The sequence below is a fragment of the Oncorhynchus clarkii genome, chromosome 22, assembly GCF_045791955.1.
Source record: "Oncorhynchus clarkii lewisi isolate Uvic-CL-2024 chromosome 22, UVic_Ocla_1.0, whole genome shotgun sequence".
Classification (NCBI taxonomy): domain Eukaryota; kingdom Metazoa; phylum Chordata; class Actinopteri; order Salmoniformes; family Salmonidae; genus Oncorhynchus; species Oncorhynchus clarkii.
This window is the reverse complement of record NC_092168.1, coordinates 21,441,745-21,465,303: the sequence shown is the minus strand read 5'-3', so window position 1 is coordinate 21,465,303 and position 23,559 is coordinate 21,441,745. Positions and strand designations below refer to the sequence as shown.

Here is a 23,559-nt window from a genome sequence, read left to right as displayed (position 1 = left end):
TTGAGATTGCGTTAGCTGTGGATCTGTTGGGGCGTTATGCGAATTGGAGTGGGTCTAGGGTATCTGAGATGATGCTGTTGATGTGAGATTACCAGCCTTTCAAAGCACTTCATGGCTACCAACGTAAGTGCTATAGGGCGGTAATTATTTAGGCATGTTACCTTCTCTTCCTTGGGCACAGCGACTATGGTGGTCTGCTTAAAACATGTAGGTATTACAGACTCGGTCAGGGAGAGGTTGAAAATGTCAGTGAAGACACTTGCCAGTTGGTGCTTTGAGTGCACGTCCTGGGAAAACATCTGGCCCCGAGGCTTTGTGAACGTTGACTTGTTTAAAGGTCTTGCTCACATCTGCTACCAAGAGCGTTAACACACAGTCGTCCAGAACAGCTGGTGCTCTCATGCATGCTTCAGTGTTGCTTGCCTCGAAGCGAGCATGACGCACACCTTGATTACTCTCCCTTTATTTAGCCCTCAGTAGCCATCAGTCACTAGGTAGTATTGTTTTGATTCACGTTCTGTACACTTCTCTTGTTTTGTTTATGAGTTGAGTTTATTTTATTTTTTCAGGGACAGTGCACATTAATCAACGTTTCAGTAAAAGTGCCGGTTTTAGCCAGCCGCTAATTTTCATCCACAGTCCCTGGGCAGGTTATTGAAAACAATTACAATATAGACAATCATTGAGCAGTGAGCACACGCAGACCAACATAGGACAAGCAAGACATAGCATACAGACAGAACAACATAGAACAAACAGCAGCAAGACAAAATTCATAAATTCAACAAAGTGTTTCCACACCTCACAAGCTACAGACAACAGACAACATGGAAAGTGGCAATACACAGCTAGGGATTATGTTCACAAATCTGATTGACCTTTAGCCATGTCATCATGCATTTTGTGAAAGTGTGATGTGGTGCAGTTATGTGTGTCTGATGGCAGTGTATTCCAGACATGGGAAGCTCTCACAGAGAAAGCGGATTTACTAAAGGTGCTTTTCCTTAATTACGGGAACTATACAGTCACCTCTCATGGCGGACCTTGTGGATCTACTGCCATATGTTTGGGTTTTCTGTTTAACAAAATTACTGAGTGGAGGGGGAGCCAGGCCATTTAGGATCTTGAATACAAGACATGCGTCGGTGTATTGCACAAGATTTTCCCAACTCAGGAGCTCATGCTTTCTGAGGATGTAACAGTGATGATGGCCATTGGGCTTCCTATCAAGCACTTTAAGAGCCTGTTTGTAGACAGACTGAATAGGTTGTAATGTTGTACAGCAAGCTTGGGCCCATCTAGTCAAGCAGTATGTTAAGTGGGGGAGTATCATAGATTTGAAGTACAGTTTTGCTACTTCTGTTGTCAAACAATTTCGTATAAATCGGAAATTAGCTAGGTTGAATTTGGTTATTTGAATGCCAAGGTACTTAAAATCAGATACCACCTGGAGCTTCTCCCATGACACATAGACATCTGGCTCAGTAGCATCTGTTGCTCTCTTTGTGAAGAACATGCAAACAGTTTTTTTCACATTGAGATGCAAACACAAGTCACTGAGCCACTTTGTAACCTGGACCATTACAGTAGTGAGTTATTGTGCAGCTTGTTGTTTGCTTTTTGCATGCACATATATCACTGTATCATCTGCATACATTTGAACTTCAGACCCAGTACAGACAAGGCAGATCATTAATGTACAGGCTGAACAGGATGGGCTCCAGTATTGACCCTTGGGGCACAATCAACGAACAGAGTCATCTACTCCAACACCACTGCCTGGCGCAACTGGGTATAGCTATGGAGGAGGTCCTCCCCATTCTCCACCATCTCGACACCACCAGAGAAGTTCTTCATACCACTATCAGAGGGCCTCCTACCACGGCTTATCACAGTGAGCCAATCTCCAGCCTGCCCAGCATTCCGCCCAGGTCAGTGATGCCTGACTGTCCCTTCCCGGAGAAGTGTGACGGTACTCCATCGTAATGCCGTGGCTTCCTACTCCAGTACTCCCTCTATTTCGCCCATCAGACGGGAGCCCCCACCACCGAGAGGTCTAAGGTTGCCACAGTAATTTCCCTGCTGACCGGACCGCTTTGGAGTGGGCTACGGCAGTCTGGGAGAGAGGAGAGTACGAGCTGAGTTCCTACGAGCGGTTCAGATACAGCCTGGATTCGAAACAGGGACTGTAGTGACACCTCTTGCACTGAGATGCAGTGCCTTAGACCACAGCACCATTCGGGAGCCCTCGAAAGACCATTAAGGACTGGCAGTGAACAGTTTTTTCCTCAACAAAGAAGCTTGCCACGAGGGGGTTCGAACCCATGGTTTAAGCACATATCAATGTCAAAGTCATCCGCTTTAGCAATGTGTGCCTCCCAGAAGCAATGCTATTTGGCAATAATGGTACATCACTGCTATTTGACAAGTTCATAAGGTTTTTTTTTTTATGACAATGTACGATAAACTTACATGTTGTAAGGACATAATTTATATTTTTTTACATAAAAGCACACGTGGGATTTTGTCTTATATGCCATTTTTTTGTCTAATAGCCAAGTCAATGACGTATCAATTTTTTTTTTTTTTTTTTTACCTTTATTTAACCAGGCAAGTCAGTTAAGAACAAATTCTTATTTTCAATGACGGCCTAGGAACAGTGGGTTCCTAGGCCGTCATTGAAAATAAGAATTTGTTCTTAACTGACTTGCCTGGTTAAATAAAGGTAAAAAAAAAAAAAAAAAAATTGATACGTCATTGACTTGGCTATTAGACAAAAAAATGGCATATAAGACAAAATCCCACGTGTGCTTTTATGTAAAAAAATATAAATTATGTCCTTACAACATGTAAGTTTATCGTACATTGTCATTAAAAAAAACTGCCTGTTCAGGGGCAGAACGACAGATTTGTACCTTGTCAGCTCGGGGGTTTGAACTTGCAACCTTCCGGTTACTAGTCCAACACTCTAACCACTAGGCTACCCTGCCGCCCCAATGCAATATTGACACACAACATTTAGTTACAGACCAACAGAACAAAAGTTAACCTCAAATTTGTAGGTTTAAATTATCCCTCTGGCGGCCAGGGTTGACCTATTTTAAGAAATACCATTGGTTGGTAGATATAATGTCTAAGATCTTTGATAGGCTGATGAGGAATTTGTAACGGGAAAAAATCACTGTCAGCTGCTGAGGTTAGTGTAGGGTTAACATGTAGCCTTCCAGGTCATGTACAGTATGAAAATGGGGTACTTTTTCAACCACTCGCATTGTAGCTGGTCCCAACCAGCTACAATGCGAGTGGTTGAAAAAGTACCCCATTTTCATACTTGAGTGAGTAAAAGTAAAGATACCTTCGTAGAAAGTGATTCAAGTAAAAGTGAAAGTTACCCAGTAAAATACTACTTGAGTAAAAGTTTAAAAGTATTTGGTTGTAAATATACTTAAGCATCAAAAGTAAATGTAATTCTAAAAATATACCTAAGCATAATTTTAAATTACTCACATTAAGCAAACCAGACAGCACAATTTATGTTTTTCAAATTTACGGATAGCCAGGGGCACACTCCAACTCTCAGACTGTCACGCCCTGACCTTAGAAATCCTTCTCATGTCTCTATTTTGGTTTGGTCAGGGCGTGAGTTGGGGTGGGCATTCTATGTTTTGTGTTCTATGTTTTCTATTTCTTTGTGTTTGGCCGGGTATGGTTCTCAATCAGGGACAGCTGTCTATCGTTGTCTCTGATTGGGAACCATACTTAAATGCCCTTTTTCCCCACCTGTGTTTGTGGGAGGGTGACTTTGTTTAGGGCACTTAGCCTTTGATCACCACGGTTGGGTTTTGTAGTGTTATTGTTTGGCGTCATTTTGATCATGTACGCTCACCACGCTGCACCTTGGTCCTCTCCTTTCATCAACCGTGACACAGACATAATTTGCAAACAAAGCATTTGTGTTCTCTTGATAAGTGTGTGATTTGGACAATTTTCCAGTCCTGCTAAGCATTCATAATATAAGTACTTTTGGGTGTCAGGGAAAATGTATGGAGTAAAAATAAAGTGGAAGTAGTCAAACTGAAGTAGTAAAGTACATTAATCCCCCAAAATTACTTAAGTAAAAATACTTTACGCCACAGTACAATGTAGCATTCTATCACGTGTAAGTAAATTTAGGATTTTAAATGCCAGTGTCTTCATGACATCATCATACAGTAAACTCTCCTTAGCATCATTTATGACATCATCAACGAAGCATTTCACATAATGATAGACTGAAACATTTCCACATGGCATGCAAATAACAGAAAGGGTAGATGTTGTAATTGTAATAATATGCCTGCCCCTCCCCAGGTATTGTGTCGTTGATCTCCCTGGTGGTCCTGTCCTACGACCGCTACAGCACCCTGACCCTGTACAACAAGCGTGGTCCTGACTACCGCAAGCCCCTGCTGGCTGTGGGGGGCTCCTGGCTCTACTCCATATTCTGGACGGTGCCCCCCCTGCTGGGCTGGAGTAGCTACGACTTGGAGGGCGCCGGCACCAGCTGCTCTGTGTCATGGACCCTGAGGACGGCTCAGTCCCACGCCTACATCATCTGTCTGTTCATCTTCTGCCTGGGTCTGCCCATCGTCATCATGGTCTACTGCTACTGTCGGCTGCTGTGGGCCGTCAAACAGGTGTGGGTGGGGGGTGTGGTGGGGGTGGTAGAGGGGAGTGGTGGGGGCGGTAGGGTTGGGTAGAGGGGAGTGTGTGTGTGTACATGTTGGGGAGACCTTCAAATTGAATTGAATCTGGCTCCCTGTAGAGATCAATATCAGCACTCTGATCAAAACCCTTATTGTGTTTTAATCAAGATGTACTACATGCATCTGCACATGCATGTTGTTTAGGGTGGTGAATTAACTCCAAGATCAGCCCTCTAGAAAACCCAGCGAGTCTGGATGAGGTGGTTTCAACCTTGTCATTTTATCCACCATTTCGTTGCGTTTGTACATTTACAATCAAAATAGCAGTTTGTCTTGAGTTCATGACCCTCCAAGAACAAACCTGAGGGGTTTCATGCTGCCAAAACACATATTCAAGTGAAGCTGCTACGGTCTGTAAGTATTCCCCCAGCCAGCGTGTGTAAGCGACGTGTGATGGTTTGTTTAGGACCTTTCTCAGTCCACTACTTTGAGGTGGTTAAATGTCTCTCACCCTAAGTGCCTACTCCAAAAAGTGTTCACCCCTCAGATGTATAAATCAAAAGAGGACCATTGCACCCCCCCAAAAGTCTGGTTGGTGCATAAAACATCAATCCAGATAAGCAATAAAGTGTTATGGTCCGCACTCTAAAAGATGTTGCATAAAGCTCACTTCATCAGGATAGTAGACACAGATAGTTTGGCCTTCTTCCGTGTGTAGGTTCACACACTTCCTCTTCCCTCCCCCTCCCTTCTAATTTGTCTCTCTTTTACGTGCTTCTGTTATAATTGAACTCTGCCTTGTTGAGGAAGAGCTTGTAAGTCAGCGTTTCACTGTATGGGTTACACTTTGATATGATTTAAGCCGAAACGTCTGTCTATGACCCATCACACTTTATTCCCCTTTAGATAGAATCAGGACCAGGAGGGAATGAATAAGTGTGTTAGCTGAGTGCTTGCTGGATTACCCAATGCAAATCTGTTTAGTGGGATTTCACTCCGAGTCCTGGACTCGGAGTGAAACATTCAGCAGCTTTCACAAAGCCCTAAACCACTCCGAGTGAGCGCAGGGGAATGTCCTGAGAAACATGTGAGCATGTATATGCATATATGCACACTATACAGTGGGGCAAAAACTTATTTAGTCAGCCACCAATTGTGCAAGTTCTCCCACTTAAAAAGATGAGGCCTGTAATTTAGTGAATTTATTTGCAAATTATGGTGGAAAATAAGTATTTGGTCACCTACAAACAAGCAAGATTTCTGGCTCTCACAGACCTGTAACTTCTTCTTTAAGATGCTCCTCTGTCCTCCACTCGTTACCTGTATTAATGGCACCTGTTTGAACTTGTTATCAGTATAAAATACACCTGTCCACAACCTCAAACAGTCACACTCCAAACTCTGCAATAGGTAAGCAGCTTGGTTTGAAGAAATCAACTGTGGGAGCAATTATTAGGAAATGGAAGACATACAAGACCACTGATAATCTCCCTCGATCTGGGGCTCCATGCAAGATCTCACCCCGTGGGGTCAAAATGATCACAAGAACGGTGAACAAAAATCCCAGAACCACACGGGGGGACCTAGTGAATGACCTGCAGAGAGCTGGGACCAAAGTAACAAAGCCTACCATCAGTAACACACTACGCCGCCAGGGACTCAAATCCTGCAGTGCCAGACGTGTCCCCCTGCTTAAGCCAGTACATGTCCAGGCCCGTCTGAAGTTTGCTAGAGAGCATTTGGATGATCCAGAAGAAGATTGGGAGAATGTCATATGGTCAGATGAAACCAAAATATAACTTTTTGGTAAAACCTCAACTCGTCGTGTTTGGAGGACAAAGAATGCTGAGTTGCATCCAAAGAACACCATACCTACTGTGAAGCATGGGGGTGGAAACATCATGCTTTGGGGCTGTTTTTCTGCAAACGGACCAGGACGACTGATCCGTGTAAAGGAAAGAATGAATGGGGCCATGTATCGTGAGATTTTGAGTGAAAACCTCCTCCTCCATCAGCAAGGGAATTGAAGATGAAACGTGGCTGGGTCTTTAAGCATGACAATGATCCCAAACACACCGCCCGGGCAACGAAGGAGTGGCTTCGTAAGAAGCATTTCAAGGTCCTGGAGTGGCCTAGCCAGTCTCCAGATCTCAACCCCATAGAAAATCTTTGGGGGGAGTTGAAAGTCCGTGTTGCCCAGCATCAGCCCCAAAACATCACTGCTCTAGAGGAGATCTGCATGGAGGAATGGGACAAAATACCAGCAACAGTGTGTGAAAACCTTGTGAAGACTTACAGAAAACGTTTGACCTCTATCATTGCCAACAAACAATACAAAGTATTGAGATAAACTTTTGTTATTGACCAAATACTTATTTTCCACCATAATTTGCAAATAAATTCATAAAAAATCCTACAATGTGATTTTCTGGATTTTTTTTCTTCTCATTTTGCCTGTCATAGTTGAAGTGTACCTATGATAAATTACAGGCCTCTCATCTTTTTAAGTGGGAGAACTTAAACTTTTTTTCCCCCACTGTATATGCACACTTACACATACAGATTATGGGGTTATTTTGTTGTGTGTGTTAGCTACTGACCCCTCTCTAATCCCAAATCTAAATAATCCCTTTCTTCTGTTCGGACTCCCCTGATAAGAGTAAGCAGCTTTCACTAAATGTGTCTTGCAGCATCCCCATGAAGCGCCAGAGTCAGTTGCAATGCACAGTGTCAAAAACTGACCAATCGACAATGAATACAGCCCGCCACTCTTTTGCTATTAGAGCTGTAATTACGTTGCCTGACAACTCATCATACATTTAATTATGCTGCCCTGTCGATCGCTCCATACATTAGTTTGAACCTGTCATCTTTGAAGTTGTTTGTGCTTACGTCAAAATTACGTGACTCATGATTCGCGTTGGCCCAACCCATCGGTTTCTGGGACCATTTAGAATGTGTTCACTCTCCGGGAGGAGAGGAAATCCAGACTCATCGTGGAGAAGAAACGTTAGTGGGTGTGGCATTTGACCTGAGCGATGTGGACCGGTAGCCAGGCAAGTTTTTACGACCGAATTGGGGCAGACTTATGAAGACAACCCCAGCGCCCAACCCCTCAGATCCCCACAGTAATTCAGCAATTCAGACAAGTAGGATTAGTGAGTGGTCCCGATAGCGCACTTCCATTTAAGCGTGCTAGAAGGTCCAGGTCAGGGCAACGAGAAATCCAAATTCAGCAGATGAATCTGCAAAAATGGCATGCGACTCAAGGCACAGATACATGTGATAATTAAACCTTGCCTGGGAGACCAAAATGCCTTAGGCATTAGCTCAAAAGGTTAACACACAGAGTTCAAGTGTTGGCGCAACAGGATGGAGAGAGAGGGTCAGTGCCTTAGTCCTCTAGAATGGAGGGAGGAGTATGGACTCCTTCTCCGCTGTCCCCCGATAGGGCGGGTGGGGGAGATGAATGGTGCGTCAGTTGTCTCATGGCTGAAATGGAAGGTTAGCGTCACAAAATGGATGGACTGATTACCACTGGCTCTCTGTGGGTTTGGAGAGAAGCCCTCAGGCAGAACAATGAACCTACACTGCAGGGATGTGAGTGAGAGAGAGACTATTCGTTCTCGAATATAAGCATTCATCAAACATCCAGTGTGTGTGTGATGTCCAGGGGTTTGAGAATATAAATGCAGCAAACAGGTGCATTTCTGTTTGGACAAAAGGACTATTATATACTCTCCCCGGGGTGACGAAACACCGTCACCTCCCCTCACTCTCTCCTTTCATCTCACCTGTCTCTAGGTGGGTAAGATACGTAGGACAGCGGCACGGCGGAGAGAGTACCACATCCTGTTCATGGTGCTGACTACAGTGGTGTGCTACATATTGTGCTGGATGCCCTACGGCGTGGTGGCCATGATGGCGACGTTTGGCCGGCCCGGCATCATCACCCCCGTGGCTGCGGTGGTGCCCTCACTCCTGGCCAAGAGCAGCACTGTCATCAACCCTCTCATCTACATCCTCATGAACAAACAGGTTAGTCGGGGGGGGGGGGGGGGGGGGGGGGGGGGGGGGTAGTGTGGGTTTCTTGTTAGTAATCTGAGGTTGAGATGTCAACAATATGGCTTTGAAAGGCAAATGTTCCCAATTGCATTCTTATCGCTGCACATGTCGGTTCAATCGGAAATGACCAATAAATGGTGCATTGCCGACAGCACTCCACAGATTGAGTCCCGACCTAAGTATTGATTACTCTGGAGAGATCTTTTGTACACGTACAATGCTTTTATTTACATGGTAAAAATAGAACAATAAATTAACAATTTCATTGTATACAAACAGTCAACTTAAATACCTATTCAAATTTAATAGTTCTAAAAAAAAAATTGTGACAGAAGAAGAGAGTACAGATCGACTGGAGGAGGGATCAAGTTAAGCAGTGATCTCCAAAACTACTTTCTCTGTGTTGAACACAATGCACCTGGCGTGTCCATCCTTACCACAGAGAATGATAAGAGGACTCTAGTTCCCAAAAGCCTATTTTAGCATGGGCAACACCATTGAAAAATGCCCTCATTTTGAAGTAGTTAACTAGGTGGTTAAGGAGGATCACATACTTCCATCCAGGTCATCAGGAGGCAATCAGCCAATGAATTATACTTGTGAGCAAACATTCCATAAATGCAGGTGGATGTAAAATCGGCAACCTTGGCTTTATCTGTTCAAACAACACACTATAGGTGGCAGTTTGCATACCAACTCAAATGGATATGGCCTCAATGATGCCGCCCGTGTGCTCAGACACCATAATGGGATAGATACAAAGAAGCGTCCTCTATCATTCTCTATGGTCCATACAGATACGTTGGTCATCTTTATCCTATAACACCCCCCTGAAGGGAACATATAGCACCTTAAAAATACCTGCTATAAGAAACATATCCACCCACAAATTACATTTGGCACAGTATCAAGATTTCAATGCTGTTGCCAAAGGCATTGCATTTGATCAAGAAGTGCTTCTACGGAACTAATAATTGCTGCTCTCGTTTCCAGCTGGATAAAATTTCCCTACGCACACAATATACACTTGCACAACGCAAGTAGAAAAATCTTATATCTTGGATGCTGTTTTTTTTGTACAGGAAAGTACAGAGTAAAGCACAGTACAGACAACTTTTTAGGTTGTATTGTTTGTATTCTTTTTTGTTGTACTGTTTGTCTATCATCGTTGTAATTAAAATGTGTGACTGTCCTTGTCTATTAGTGTTTTGTTACTTGTCATGTTTTGTGGACCCCAGGAAGAGTAGCTGCTGCTTCTGCAAACGCTAATTGGGATCCAGACAAGTACACATACATGGACAGTTTAAGACTCTTATCCTTGCTCCGGATAGATTTGACTGCTCTGTGCATTGGAATAGAAACAAAGTTATTGTATCTTTTTTTTTTTTTTACACTGTCAATGTGTTAATCACAAACGTAACAATTACATTGAATGATTTGAACACTTCAATAATGATGCATGGACATGAATCAGAGACGATACTTATGATAGTGGTGTGAGTCGAGACCATTCCAGACAGTTTCATCAAAGCCCCCCCTCTGTTTCCCTTTGTTAGATCTCTCAGTGAGAGGTGGGCCTTGGGAAATCATTTGACGCAGCGGTGTGTCTGGCTCCTTCAAGCCATGTGTTAATGAGATAGCAGATGTGGCTCAAAATATTTTGCTTGCCTGGCGTGCCGGTGTAACAGTTCTTCCGAACCATGCCTGTGTGCCGAGTAACCTTGCCTAAAACCTAAAAGACCTGCGTTGGCTCCCCAAGCTAATGGTCTGTCACACCGGTTGGGAAGGGTTTGCACTGTTATTAACACTATCATTGACCCTAGGTAGCTCAATCATATTTAAAACGGCTCCAACTCTAAATGGTATTCCTGTTCAGTCTCTCTTCACTTGATTACAACAACTCTTCAGCAGACGCCTCTATATTCCAAGCAGCGTTTGACTGCCATGTTTACGACCGGATCAATTTGTTTCCTCAACCCTGGTTAAGCACTGTTCCTGGAGCAAGGGCACAGCAACACTTTCCTGAATGTCACAACGCAAAACAAACAAACAAACAAAACACACACAAATCTCTTCTTTGAATTATGTCACTATGGCTGCCAATGTCCCCTCCCAGTTGTCCCTACCCAGGGAATGGTCACCATCTGGCCATTACAGAAAGGACTACAGTGGCCGTAATGGCATATCTGATTGACAACAAGTGCATGATCTGTTTGGTCTTATAGGAGACTCAGCTTGGGATAAAGGTGAAGCTTAGTAGTTGTAAGCGGATTTGTGGTTGGAAAGAACAGCCCCCGCTGTCCATTCTAGCATGGCCAGATAGTGATCCCATAGAATATAGAGCAATATAGGATGATCTATAGGATCTCTGAGTTATCCTCCTCTCCTACACACACACACACGACAGCTAGCTGAAACGCACTGCAGGCAGGTCTGGCACAGAGTCAGTGTAAACAAGGAAGACATTAAAGCCGGACAAAGAATGAGTCTGGAGATGTTACTGCTTCAAATCCCTGCCATAATAAGAAAAGGTCTCTGGCAGCGCACCGTGGCAGCCTGCTGCAAGCCCAGGCAAAAGAGTACTTTCAGAAAGATATTGGAGGATTCAGTCAAAATGAGAACGGTAAAGACATAGGGAATGGTAGGCTTCAGTTACTAGACCATGCTCTGTTGAATGCCTCAAACCATATCAGCATGACGTGCCTGGGAGGCAGTCCAGCTACCGAACCCCTTGACCATCTATGGCACATATGTAGGATCTTAATTTGATCACCCTGTTGAAGGAGAACTGGTCTTGAAATGCAGGACATTTAAAACTTGTAGCATATTTGAGGTTTAAAAAAAGCTTCTGAAGTTTGTAGTTTTCACTTTGACATGTCAACCCCTACAAAAAGTCCATTTATTATAATCCACATAATAAATTCACATTTCCCATTGTGCAGGATTATTTTCCTGCTGTAGCAAACTGGATCAAATTAAGATCCTACATCTGTAGTGTGCTCGTAGATATAACTGGGAGAGGTTTGGCTTTGACAGTGGGAGGTGTGGTGCGATTACATTAATTTAAAGAGGCAGGTCAATCATCGTAGTAATTACAGCTGCTTTTAAAGAGACGTCAGAGAGAGGGTGTTGGTTCAATTCCCTTTTGGCATGGGGTGGACACTGGAAAGTAAGGGAGTTTGACTAGTGACCTCTCCTACCCCAGCCCGCCACTAACAGAACACTGGACGGTTTGAGCAACACTATCAGGTGACTAACAACTTTCTGTAAATCTGAACTATTAAACAATTAAATCAGCAATAAAAACCACAACAATGACACTGCAGTTACATGGATAGCATACAGTATGTGTAAGATCAGTCTTTGGGTGTTTTGAAAGGCAACCCAGTGTCCGGTTGGCTACTAGGCACAGGGTTACAGCTGTTGAAAGAATGCTTTGCGAGTCCTCTCTTACCCCCTAACTCCTATCCGCTAGCTTAGCCCTGCATCCTTTGGTGTTCACAAATCTTAAAAAGGACATCATTGCACTGGATTAGGCCAAAGAACGGGCAACCAAAGGGTTTTCCTGGGTTTGGTACCTAACTATCCGCCAGACACAGAACTGTGCATGCCCTTGAAGTGGCAACCAGCCAGCCTTAAAGACCTAAGTGGGAGTATGGCAACCTCTTTATGAGTTGGCAAGTGGTCCGGTACAGCTTGGGAGATGAGAAAAGAAGAGCAAAGAGTGATTGGGCATAAAGCACAGCAGCAGCATCAACAGCAATCAAAACCCCGATGACAACAACACCATCAAATAAGACTTTGAAATAAGACTAGAGGACATTTAAGGAATGTTGAACACAGAAAAATGTGTGACTGTTGTAGATTTTTTTTTTAAACACAATGTACCATCTTGATTAGGTAATACTGAGGTGGTGAGTGTTTGGTGTAGTTCCAGCATGTCTGTATTGAGATACATGTACCTGTATGAGCACGTGTATTGTCATTGAAGTGGTACTGAGGTACATTTTGAATTAAAGTTCAAGTTTTTGTTACGGGTTGTCAGGAGTGTGTGGCTGGTGTATGCCGAGTTTGTACATGTTCAGAAGTGTGTGTTTGGTATGGACGTGTTTTCAGACATTCAGTGCAGACCACTGCTCATTTTCTCAAAGATTAATTTACCACCCCATGAGAGCCATTAAAAAAAAAAAACATCCACCATTAAACTGTGGACTGTCCTTTAAGTCATTTTAAGGAAGAAGAGCAACCAGAACTCTAGAAAAACAACACTTCACAACAGCAAAACACATTAAGTTATACAGTACCAGTCAAAAGTTTGGACACATACTCATTTCAGGGTTTTTCTTTATAATAACCATTTTCTACATTGTAGAATAATAGTGAAAACATCAAAACTTCAAAATAACACATATGGAATCATGTAGTAACCAAAAAAAGTGTTAAACAAATCAAAATATATTTTATATTTGAGAGTCAAAGTAGCCACCCTTTGTCTTAATGTCAGCTTTGCACACTGTCGGTATTCTCTCAACCAGCTTCATGGGGTAGTCACCTGGAAGTAGTAGTAGTCTTGAAGGAATTCCCATATATGCTGAGCTCTTGTTGGCTGCTTTTTCTTCACTCTGCGGTCCAATTCATCCCAAACCATCTCAATTGGGTTGAGGTCAGGTGATTGTGGAGGCCAGGTCATCTGATGCAGCACTCCATCACTCCCCTTCTTGGTCAAATAGCCCTGACACAGCCTGGAGGTGAGTTGGGTCATTGTCCTGTTGAAAAACAAATGATTAGTCCCACTAAGCGCAAGTCAGATGAGATGGTGTATTGCTGCAGAATGCTGTGGTAGCCATGCTGGTTAAGTGTGCCTAGAATTCTAAATAAATCACAGACAGTGTCACCAGCAAAGCACCCCCACACCATCACACCTCCTCCATGCTTCACGGTGGGAACCACACATGCAGAGATCATCAGTTTACCTACTCCGCGTCTCACAAAGACAGTGGTTGGAACCAAAAATCTCAAATTTGGACTCCTCAGACCAAATGACAGATTTCCACCAGTCTAATGTCCATTGCTCGTGTTTCTTGGCCCAAGCAAGTCTCTTCTTATTGGTGTCCTTTAGTAGTGGTTTCTTCATCCATGAAGACCTGATTCACACAGTCTCCTCTGAACATTTGATGTGGAGATGTGTCTGTTACTTGAACTCTGAAGCTCCAATTTCTGAGGCTGGTAACTAATGAACTTCTCCTCTGCAGCAGATGGACTTGATGGATTTTGCGACTGCACTTGAAGAAACTTTCAAAGTTCTTGAAATTTTACAGATTGACTGACCTTCATGTCTTAAAGTATTAATGGACTGTCGTTTCTCCTTGCTTATTTGAGCTGTTCTTGCCATAATATGGACTTGGTCTTTTACCAAATAGGGCTATCTTCTGTATACCACCCCTACCTTTTCACAACACATTAAGGAGGAAAGAAATTCCACTAATTAACTTTTAACAAGGCACACCTGTTAATTGAATTGCATTCCAGGTGACTACCTCATGATGCTGGTTGAGAGAATGACAAGAGTGTGCAAAGCTGTCATCAAGGCAAAGGGTGGCTACTTTTAAGAATCTCAAATATAAAATATACACTTTTTTGGTTACTACATGATTCCGTGTGTTATTTCATAGTTTTGTTGTCTTCACTATTATTATACAATGTGGAAAATAGTAAAAATAAAGAAAACTACTCATTACAGGGGTTGAGTCCAACTTTTGACTGGTACTGTATATATATAAAAAATCTAATAACACTAATCTATTGCTACACTATACAGCTCTCCTCTCTTCCGGCTCAGCAATGGCAGAGATCGGGAGATACAGTCACTTCAGGCCGTCTTGGGTCCATTATCCTCTAAGGAAGGCTGGGTTTCACCCCGTCTGGGTTCTGTTCAAAAGTCCTGACATAAATGTAGTTACACTAGACCTTCACCCTCCGGTTTGATCCCATCCCACACAGAGGGGCTATGGCTTGGGTTCTCCACTGTTCTATGTGGTTCCCTCCGGGTTCTCCCAGAGGTCAGAGGGTTATTATTGCACCATTTCCCCCTTGTCCTGTGGGGTTGTGGTGGTTCCACATGTGGCTTCTTTTAAGGGTCAGAGTTCCTAAGTTGATAGTTCAGAGGTCACAGTTGACGGTGCTGAAGCCAGGGAGGGTGACACGCCCCTTCCTCTTCAGGTCTCGCTCGGGGCCTGTGTTGATGCGCTGCACCAGGCTCTTCTCGTAAAGCAGTGGGTGGTACGCCCCCAGGGTGCAGGCTGCGTCGTAGTAGCCCTCGTGGTAGTGGCACAGGTCTGTCTGTCGCAGCGAGGGGATGTACTCGTACACGTGGACCTCTTCGCACAGCGCCATCATCAGAAGGATGCCTGTCATTACAACGACAAGGTAGAGAAAAAGGGGTTAGATAGTCTAGCGTAGTGGTTCTTAACTGTTTTTTCCTCAGGACCCAAATTGAAGCAGGATGTTTCAGTTGCAACCCAATATTCGCATCGCATTTTTGGGGGGGCTGAAATGCAATCTGAAAACTATTTTGAATTCTCTATTGACAGTAAATGTAGCAATTATATTAAATAAGGGAACAACATTCCCACCTTTTCCCATTTTCAATCATTCCATATTTGCTCATATTCCTGATGAAGAATGTTGGCAAGCTCGCTTGTTTGAGACTACAAAATCTGCCAAATAGCGCTGCTAATAGATCTATATTGAAAATACTGTGATTAAAGGACAATTCCACAACAAACAAAAAAACATCTTTAGGTGTTTCATTGTTGATAATAGTCCCAAAATGTTTTGCATCTCAGTAATCAAGTTAAAGAAACAGAACTACACATGATGCAAAACACTGTGGCATTTATTTTCCTTATTATTCCTACACACTTTCTCCCGGTTAGTTGTTTACATTCAGACACGGTTTCTCATATTAAAATAAGATCTACACTGGGTGTACACAACATTATGAACACCTGTTCTTTCCATGACAGACTGACCAGGTGAAAGCTATGATCCCTTATTGATGTCACTTGTTAAATCCACTTCAAAATCAGTGTAGATGAAGGGGAGGAGACAAGTTAAAAAGTGAGTTTTAATGCTTGAGACAGTTGAGACATGGATTGTCTGTGTGTGTCGTTCAGAGGGTGTTTGGGAAAGACAAAATATTTAAGTGCCTTTGAACGGGGTATGGTAGTAGGTGCCATTCGCACCGGGTTGAGTGTGTCATGAACTGCAACATTGCTGGGTTTTCACACAACAGTTTCCCATGTGTATCAAGAATGGTCCACCACCCAAAGGACATCCAGCCAACTTGACACAACGGTGGGAAGCATTGGAGTCAACATGGGCCAGCATCGCTTTCAACACCTTGTAAAGTCCATGCCTGACAATTTGAGGCTGTTCTGAGAGAAAAAGGGGTGCAACTAAATATTAGGAAGGTGTTCTTAATGTTTTGTACACTCATATATATATATATATATATATATTCAAAACCTCCCGTGACAAAAATTGAGAACCACTGGTCTAGTATATACATACACTCACACATTCTGCAAAACACGCAATCCTTACATTGAATTATGTGATTATGAAGTTGCCTGGTATCCAAGCTCTGTTGCATTATTGTTTCTCTTAACTATAGTAAAACAGAACATACATTCAGTTAGGATACCACCCAGTACACAATGTTTACATAAATACACATCCAAACACACCTACAACATACAGAGACTAACCATGTGCCTCTCACACATAAACACCCTAAATTCACCCCCAAATCCATTCTTGTTCACACACACACACCCTGCAAAAACATCTGTTTAGTCCTGGCTGGCACAGCACAGAGAGGGTATAAACAGACAGAGCAAGTAGCAGCTTCTTTTCCCACTCTACCGCCCCTCCAAAATAATGTACAGTTATTTGGAAATGTTTCAACCACAAAAGGGTCTTCATCAAAGTTTAGAGTAAACATTGCTAAAGGAACTACAGGAACATCTAAACAGTGTACGGGTACTCCCTGATGTACACTATGTTATCGCTCAGAGGGTCAGTCAACCATGAGAAATAGGAATCCAGGAAGAGAGAGCTGAGTTGACAATGTGCATGGCTCTGGGGGCAGCTGTGTTAGTGTGATGTACTACTGTATGTAGCATGTTTAATGGCCTGTGAGGTCACACTAAACATGGCAAAACCAGTTCATCAGCAGAGTAGCGTGAAGTCCTTACAGGGCCATTCCCTCTCTACCACCTCACTTCCTGTTTACCTTTGTGACATCAGAGAGAAATGTGACAGGTCAAACTCAGGGAACGGAAACATTTGTCCAACCTCTCAAAGGAGACTGAACACGAGTGTGCGTGTTGTTGTTGTTGTTATAGACAATCAAGCGAGGTGGCCACCAAATAATAAGTGCAGTTGAAGTGTTAAAACGTTATTGACCAAGAATGGAATTGACGTCATATTAGCACTCCTGAATGACCCTGTTCATACAACCCAGAGATAGCAGGCTAGAGCCTATAGAATCATCAGTTACCATGGTAACATGGAACAATACCGGCAGATAAATACATTTATGAATGCTAGTTTGCGCATGCGACCAATTAGCAAAAAGAGGACATGGATAATGATGTTTTCGCTCGTCTTTGCTGTAGCAACACCTTCCACATGCAGGTTTTTTGCTACCACCAAGCAATACTTAGACTTTTCTTCCACCTCTTCCATTCCTCACCCCATTCTTCAATTTCTGCCCTGCCATGTTTCTCCCATGTAATCTCTCCCTCCTCCTCCCTCCCCTCAGTTCTACAGGTGTTTCCTCATCCTGATCCGGTGTGAACGGCCCTCCGCGGAGAACGGCCAATCCTCCATGCCCTCCAAGACCACCGCCATCCAGCTTAGCCGCCGCGTGTACAGCAACACGGTGGCGTGCACCGCTCGGATCTCCACGGGTATCCACAACCATGGCTGCAGCACCCTGGTCACCGAGCACACCAACCCACCCGAGGTCACTCTCTCATGAGCGGGCACGCCGGGAAGGCCTGGTGGATGTTGATGCATGGCTCAGCTAGCTAGCTACTGTACTGTGCCGACCAATAAGCTCCAAGGCCCATGCGCTCGTCTACTCCAGACCCTTCCATTTGTTTACCGACTGCTGTGTTTATCTTTATGTAGGAGTGAAATTGTACATGCTGTGTGTGCAAGAGAAATAAAATGTCTGTATATGTATACATGAGGGGGGGGGGGGGCTGTAGAGTGAGCATGTGTGCTGCATTCAAAAGGGGAGAGAGGGTGTGTGTGGTTATGAACTATGTGTACTATTTGATCTCACTCGGCCTGTTCTCTCTGGCTTGTCTCTGTGTAGGTGTAAAAAACATTGCTCGATACACTTGCTTCTTTTCTAAACACATCGACTGCCCAAGTGAAAAGGAGTATCTCTGTCACATTTCACCCCCTCAACACACACACACACCCAGCCAGTGGTTACGCTACTCCCAGCCTCTGTGTTGTCCTGACTGTGAAGACAGATTAGAAGGTCTGTGGCTGTATCTCAAATCGCACCCTATTCCCCAACGTAGTGCACTAGGGCACGGGAAAGAAGGGTAATAGGGTGCGATGTGAGGTGCATCCACTGACTGGTGCAATAAGCTATGGGATGTCCAGTAACAAGCTGATAAAGACTATAAAAGTTCATCAAGAGAACAAATACTGAGCAGTACAGCTCTGAAGGACACTGGTACACTGGTGACTGATCTCGGACTGAAGCTCTGATCTCGGACTGAAGCTCTGATCTTGGACTGAAGCTCTGATCTTGGACTTTTCTATTGTGGAACTACATGGATCTCACAGATTGAGAATGGGACTTTTGCCAGACCTGCCAGCATTTTGTTTGGGGATAAGTGGCTTTGAACTCATGTGTGATGTTTGGGGTACCTACCACTCCCCTCCCAAACTTATTCCCCCCTGACCTCTCCCCCTTCATCAGAACCTGTACAAAGAAAGCGCTGAATTCAGTCTGACATGTCTGTGTGTTTCTTGTGTGATTTTTAATTTCACCGGTCTACTGAGCAATTGAAATGTACTTACTTATAATATTATAATTATGCAAACAATTTGTAATATCGCACTGCAATACACCACAACACTTTATTATTAGGGACAAGGATATTCCTTCAATAAAATATCTGTGAGACATCGTTCTCCCAAACTGGACATATGGGGGTCTGACTCAACAAATACCTAAACACCCCAAATCCTACCGCAACACAGCCTTGTACTACTTGATGCATGGCCCAGGAAGAGGTCTAGAGAAGGGGAGGATGCCAACGGCAACCCGGCGTTGAAGGTGACCTGTAGAAGAGGTGGGTTATAATAAGAATGACACTGTTCTGTTGATGACCTAGGCTAGGTTTTAATAGCCCCGTGAGTGTTGCTATAGGTCCTGTAGTGCTGTTATATTATAATAATACAATAACATGACGCCAAGCAGATGCTGAGCCTAAGCACTGTAATACACAACATGTAGGGGTCGACTGGCTGCATATCAGACTCTCTGATGTTAACATAACCACAGAGCCTGCTTTACAAAACACTTGAGTAAATGCGTGTGTGTGTGCGCTTGTACGTGTGTGTATACACATGTATGTGTGTGTATACATATGTATGCATATGTGGGTATACACAGTCTCACCTATGAACCCTGAGGAGGGTGGGTTGGGCTGGATGGTCTCCTGGGTGTTGCCCTGGATGACATCCCAGAGCTGCCACACATATTTGGGGTGGAGGACGTAGAAGGGCTGGGTGGGGTGGAGCCTCCGGTGCTCCACGTATGGACTGAACAGGTTATAGTCTGGACTGGCATACCACTGTCAGAGACAGAGAGAGAGAGAGAGAAGGGGGCAAGCGAGAGAAAGGGGGTTTAAGAGAGAGAGGGGGACAAAGAAAGAGGGAGAGCGATTGAGAGGGGGGAGGGGTAATAGTTATAGTCTACTCTAGACTGGCATACCACAGAAAAACAGAGTTAAACAAAGAGACAGATTGAAGGAAGTTGATTCCTGTAGTTATTCCTAGAATATATTAAGACATTTTGCAACCTATTCCTGGACCAACTACATTGCATCATATTCTCCTATCACAGTGGTAATCACGGCTTCGTCCTTTTCCCCTGGACTTGTTACTGAGCATGCACCTCTACTCAAAGAGAGAGAGGGTGAGCGCGACAAAGAGAGAGAGCGCGAGAGAGCACGCCTGCGAGAGAGAGAGTGAGGGAGAGAGGGCGCGTGCACGCGAAAGAGAGAGGACAGTGATAAAGTGGAACCCAGGTGAGATTAAGGACACAAAATATAAATAAAGGAAGTGGAGAGAACAGGTAGGAAGACAAGAGGAAAGAAGAAAAGAGAACAGGGAGGAAGGCCAGAGGAAAGAAGAGAAGAGAACAGGGAGGAAGGCCAGAGGAAAGAAGAGAAGAGAACAGGGAGGAAGGCCAGAGGAAAGAAGAGAAGAGAACAGGGAGGAAGGCCAGAGGGAAGAAGAGAAGAGAACAGGGAGGAAGGCCAGAGGGAAGAGTGAAGAAGAGGAAAGAATCATGAGGAAGGTCAGAGGGAAGAAGAGGAGAAAACAGGGAGGAAGACAAGAGGGAAGAAGAGGAGAGAACAGGAAGAAGAGGAGAGAACAGGGAGAAAGGCCAGAGGGAAGAGGGAAGAAGAGGAGAGAACAGGGAGGAAGGTCAGAGGGAAGAGGAGGAGAGAACAGGGAGGAAGGTCAGAGGGAAGAAGAGGAGAGAACAGGGAGGAAGGCCAGAGGGAAGAGGGAAGAAGAGGAGAGAACAGGGAGGAAGGCCAGAGGGAAAAAGAGGAGAAAAATATGGAAGTGAAGATAAAGGAAGAGATGAATAAGAAGCAGGAGAAAAATAGGATAAGAAGTAAAACAGAATGGGATAAGAAGTGGAGGTGATGAAGGAGAGAGTGTTAGAGGACTGGAGAGAGAAGAAAGGAGGAGTGCAGGGTATATAAAGCTGGTATGTAATAAATCTGCGTTGATGCTGTCAGTGTGTTGGTGTATATGATGTAGCAAGCACCCTGTCCCTGAGGGCCGTGAGTTAAACAGACAAGCAAGGCTAACTTTTCCACACGGGGCCTTCCACTACGCAGGTCCTCATTAGCATTGCTAGCATAACCATGGCAACCATAGCCCATCTTCCACCAATTCAACAGGAGCCATGGGCTCTGGTGAGCAACTCTTTAAATATCCCCATTTAGGTGCCATTACTGGACCTCTCAAAGAGAGTGGACAAGGTTTGAGTAGAGTGCAGTGCTTCCTCTATATGTATTTAGCAGCGGCACATGGTAAAACCTTTTCAGTGTAAACTTAAACGACTAAAACAAGATGTAAAGCATGTAAAAAAAAACTATGGAGCAATATATATTTAAATAAGATTGTTATTTTAGAACTATCACTAAAATAAAAACTAGACAGTCAAGGAGAATCTAAAATTCACACACTCCCACACACCTTGTGCAAATTGACAGCGTACGGAGCAGGGTCCCAGGCCACCAGAGTCACCTTCTTATACAGGGAGCTGGTGTTGAAGTGGTTCTTGGGATTGGCCAGGATCTGTAAAGTGGAGGGGTCAAAGGTTACACATGAAACTAGATGCAGCACTGCAGTGCCCACGCATGAAAACAAACACACTCGCTCTCTCCCCATCTCTCCATGGGAGCTGTGGGTCCACAGTAGAATGAGCTCTGCGGTTGCTTTGACTGTTAGTGTGACAGTAGTAGAATGCGCTAGTGTGTGTGTGTGTGTGTGTGTGTGTCTTTACTGCATGTTGTTCTCTGTGCTGAGTGGGAGAAGATGACTTCTTCACTGGGAGAAGATGACTGAACTGGAACTGTGGTGAAGACCCACTTACGCAAAATGGGTAAGGGTAATCACTCACTGTCTACCTAGTACTGGAGGACAGCTGGTTCACATACACACACACACACACACACACACACACACACACACACACACACACACACACACACACACACACACACACACACACACACACACACACACACCTGCTTTTAATGAATCACATTCTTATTTATATGCAAATCAGGCTCATGTGTTTGGATGCATGTTGTTTGTTTGAATGAGTAATGGTCTATTCAAAATGCTGAATCACTTACTCGGCCATGGCACTTAATTGCAGGCACATATTGATGCGGAGTCGTGAAGCTTGTTGTAGTGACTCTTAGCTTGTGACAGAGGACTGGAGAGAGTTAGCCTTATGACACACACCTGTGAGTTGATGATGCGGATGGTGGTCTTGTTCCCCACATCTCTCACGTAGCCCTCTGTAGGCGCAGCGTTGAACCGCAGAACTGCATCATGGGAATCTGGGGGGCGGGACAGAAAGAAAACACATCAGAAATAAAGACAGTCAGTGTCATTCGATGAACATTTTTTAATGTCACTCTACGTCAATCAGCTGTTACTTAGCTAAGACAATCAAGTTTTGGCAGCCAAATATCAAAAGGCCACCACAGAAACAGAAAATCAATCTCATAAACGACAAGTCCTTAGATGACAGCCAATAGTCTGTCTTTTGGGCAGTGTTCACTTGGTCCAGCCACCGAGGCTGCCTACCTGCCTCTTCTTAACCTCTAGTGATACCCTGAGAGTCTGGTAGTGAAGTTCTTCACTTTTAAGTCTCCTTGACCTTTTCCACTTCACCCTGACTGCCCTCGTTCAGCCATAGTCCAAACACTTGACCTGGATGACCAATCACCGTGAATGGCCATTTGACATGGACAATCTGGTAAATGAGCAACCTAGTGCAGGATTCAGCTCTGTGCTTTGATGCAATAGTACATGAAATTATCACTACTCATAGAGAGAGAGTATTCTCTAGTGGTCAACGTGTGTAACTGAAGGGAGTTTCACAGGCACCTGCTCTACTCGTATTTGTTCTATGATCATCATCAAACATCACCAGGAAGCCTTCAAACTGACATAAGACACAGGCAGTGTGTCCTTCTGCTGGCCTTCACACACAAAGTGTACACATACACTGAGTGTACAAAACATTAGGAATACCTTAATATTAAGTTGCACCTATTTTGCCCTCAGAACAGCCTCATATCGTCAAGGCATGGAGTCTACACGGTGTCGAAAGCATCCAACAGGGATGTCCAACAGGGATGTCCAACAGGGATGTCCAACAGGGATGTCCAACAGGGATGTTGACTCCAATGCCTCCCGCCGTTCTGTCAAGTTGGCTGGGTGTCTTTTGGCTGGTGGACCATTCTTGATACACACAGGAAACTGTTGAGTGTGAAAAACCCAGCAGTGTTGGAGTTCTTGACACACTCAAACCGGTGTGACTGGCACCTACTACCATACTCCGTTCAAAGGCACCTAAATGTTTGTCTTGCCCATTCACCCTCTGAATGGCCCACATACACAATCCATGTCTCAAGGCTTAAAAATCTTTTTAATCTGCCTCCTTCCCTTTATATACACTGATTGAAGTGGATTTAACAAGTCAAAAAGGGATCCATGCTTTCACCTGGATTCTCCTGGTCAGTTTGTCATGGAAAGAACATGTTCCTGATGTTTTGTACACTCAGGTGTACATGGTCTCACACACAATCTTATGATTAATGGTCTCAATCATGGACACTCTTACTGACAATTGTGGCTGCTTTGTGTGATGTATTGTTGTCTTTACCTTCTTGCCCTTTGTGCTGTTGTCTGTACCCAATAATGTTTGTACCATGTTGTGTTGCTACAATGT

The 23,559-nt window shown here is 44.1% G+C and overlaps 2 protein-coding genes across 2 annotated transcripts in view; one reads left to right on the top strand and one right to left on the bottom strand.

Annotated features, from left to right (window-relative positions):
- The window catches only part of LOC139380587 (parapinopsin-like), a 35,448-nt gene extending 17,505 nt beyond the window's left edge, over nucleotides 1-17,943 (top strand). The window contains exons 2-4 of the mRNA XM_071123405.1: nucleotides 4,351-4,676; nucleotides 8,490-8,723; nucleotides 17,578-17,943. Of these exons, the coding sequence (XP_070979506.1) occupies nucleotides 4,351-4,676; nucleotides 8,490-8,723; nucleotides 17,578-17,796 (779 nt within the window). The 3' untranslated portion in view covers nucleotides 17,797-17,943. The remainder of the gene's footprint in view (nucleotides 1-4,350; nucleotides 4,677-8,489; nucleotides 8,724-17,577) is intronic.
- The window catches only part of LOC139380585 (beta-galactoside alpha-2,6-sialyltransferase 2-like), a 61,518-nt gene continuing 50,909 nt past the window's right edge, over nucleotides 12,951-23,559 (bottom strand). Inside the window, exons 4-7 of the mRNA XM_071123404.1 lie at nucleotides 22,062-22,159; nucleotides 21,285-21,386; nucleotides 19,465-19,639; nucleotides 12,951-15,157 (exon numbers count right to left, since the gene is read on the bottom strand). Coding sequence (XP_070979505.1) covers nucleotides 14,910-15,157; nucleotides 19,465-19,639; nucleotides 21,285-21,386; nucleotides 22,062-22,159 — 623 coding nt within the window. The 3' untranslated portion in view covers nucleotides 12,951-14,909. The remainder of the gene's footprint in view (nucleotides 15,158-19,464; nucleotides 19,640-21,284; nucleotides 21,387-22,061; nucleotides 22,160-23,559) is intronic.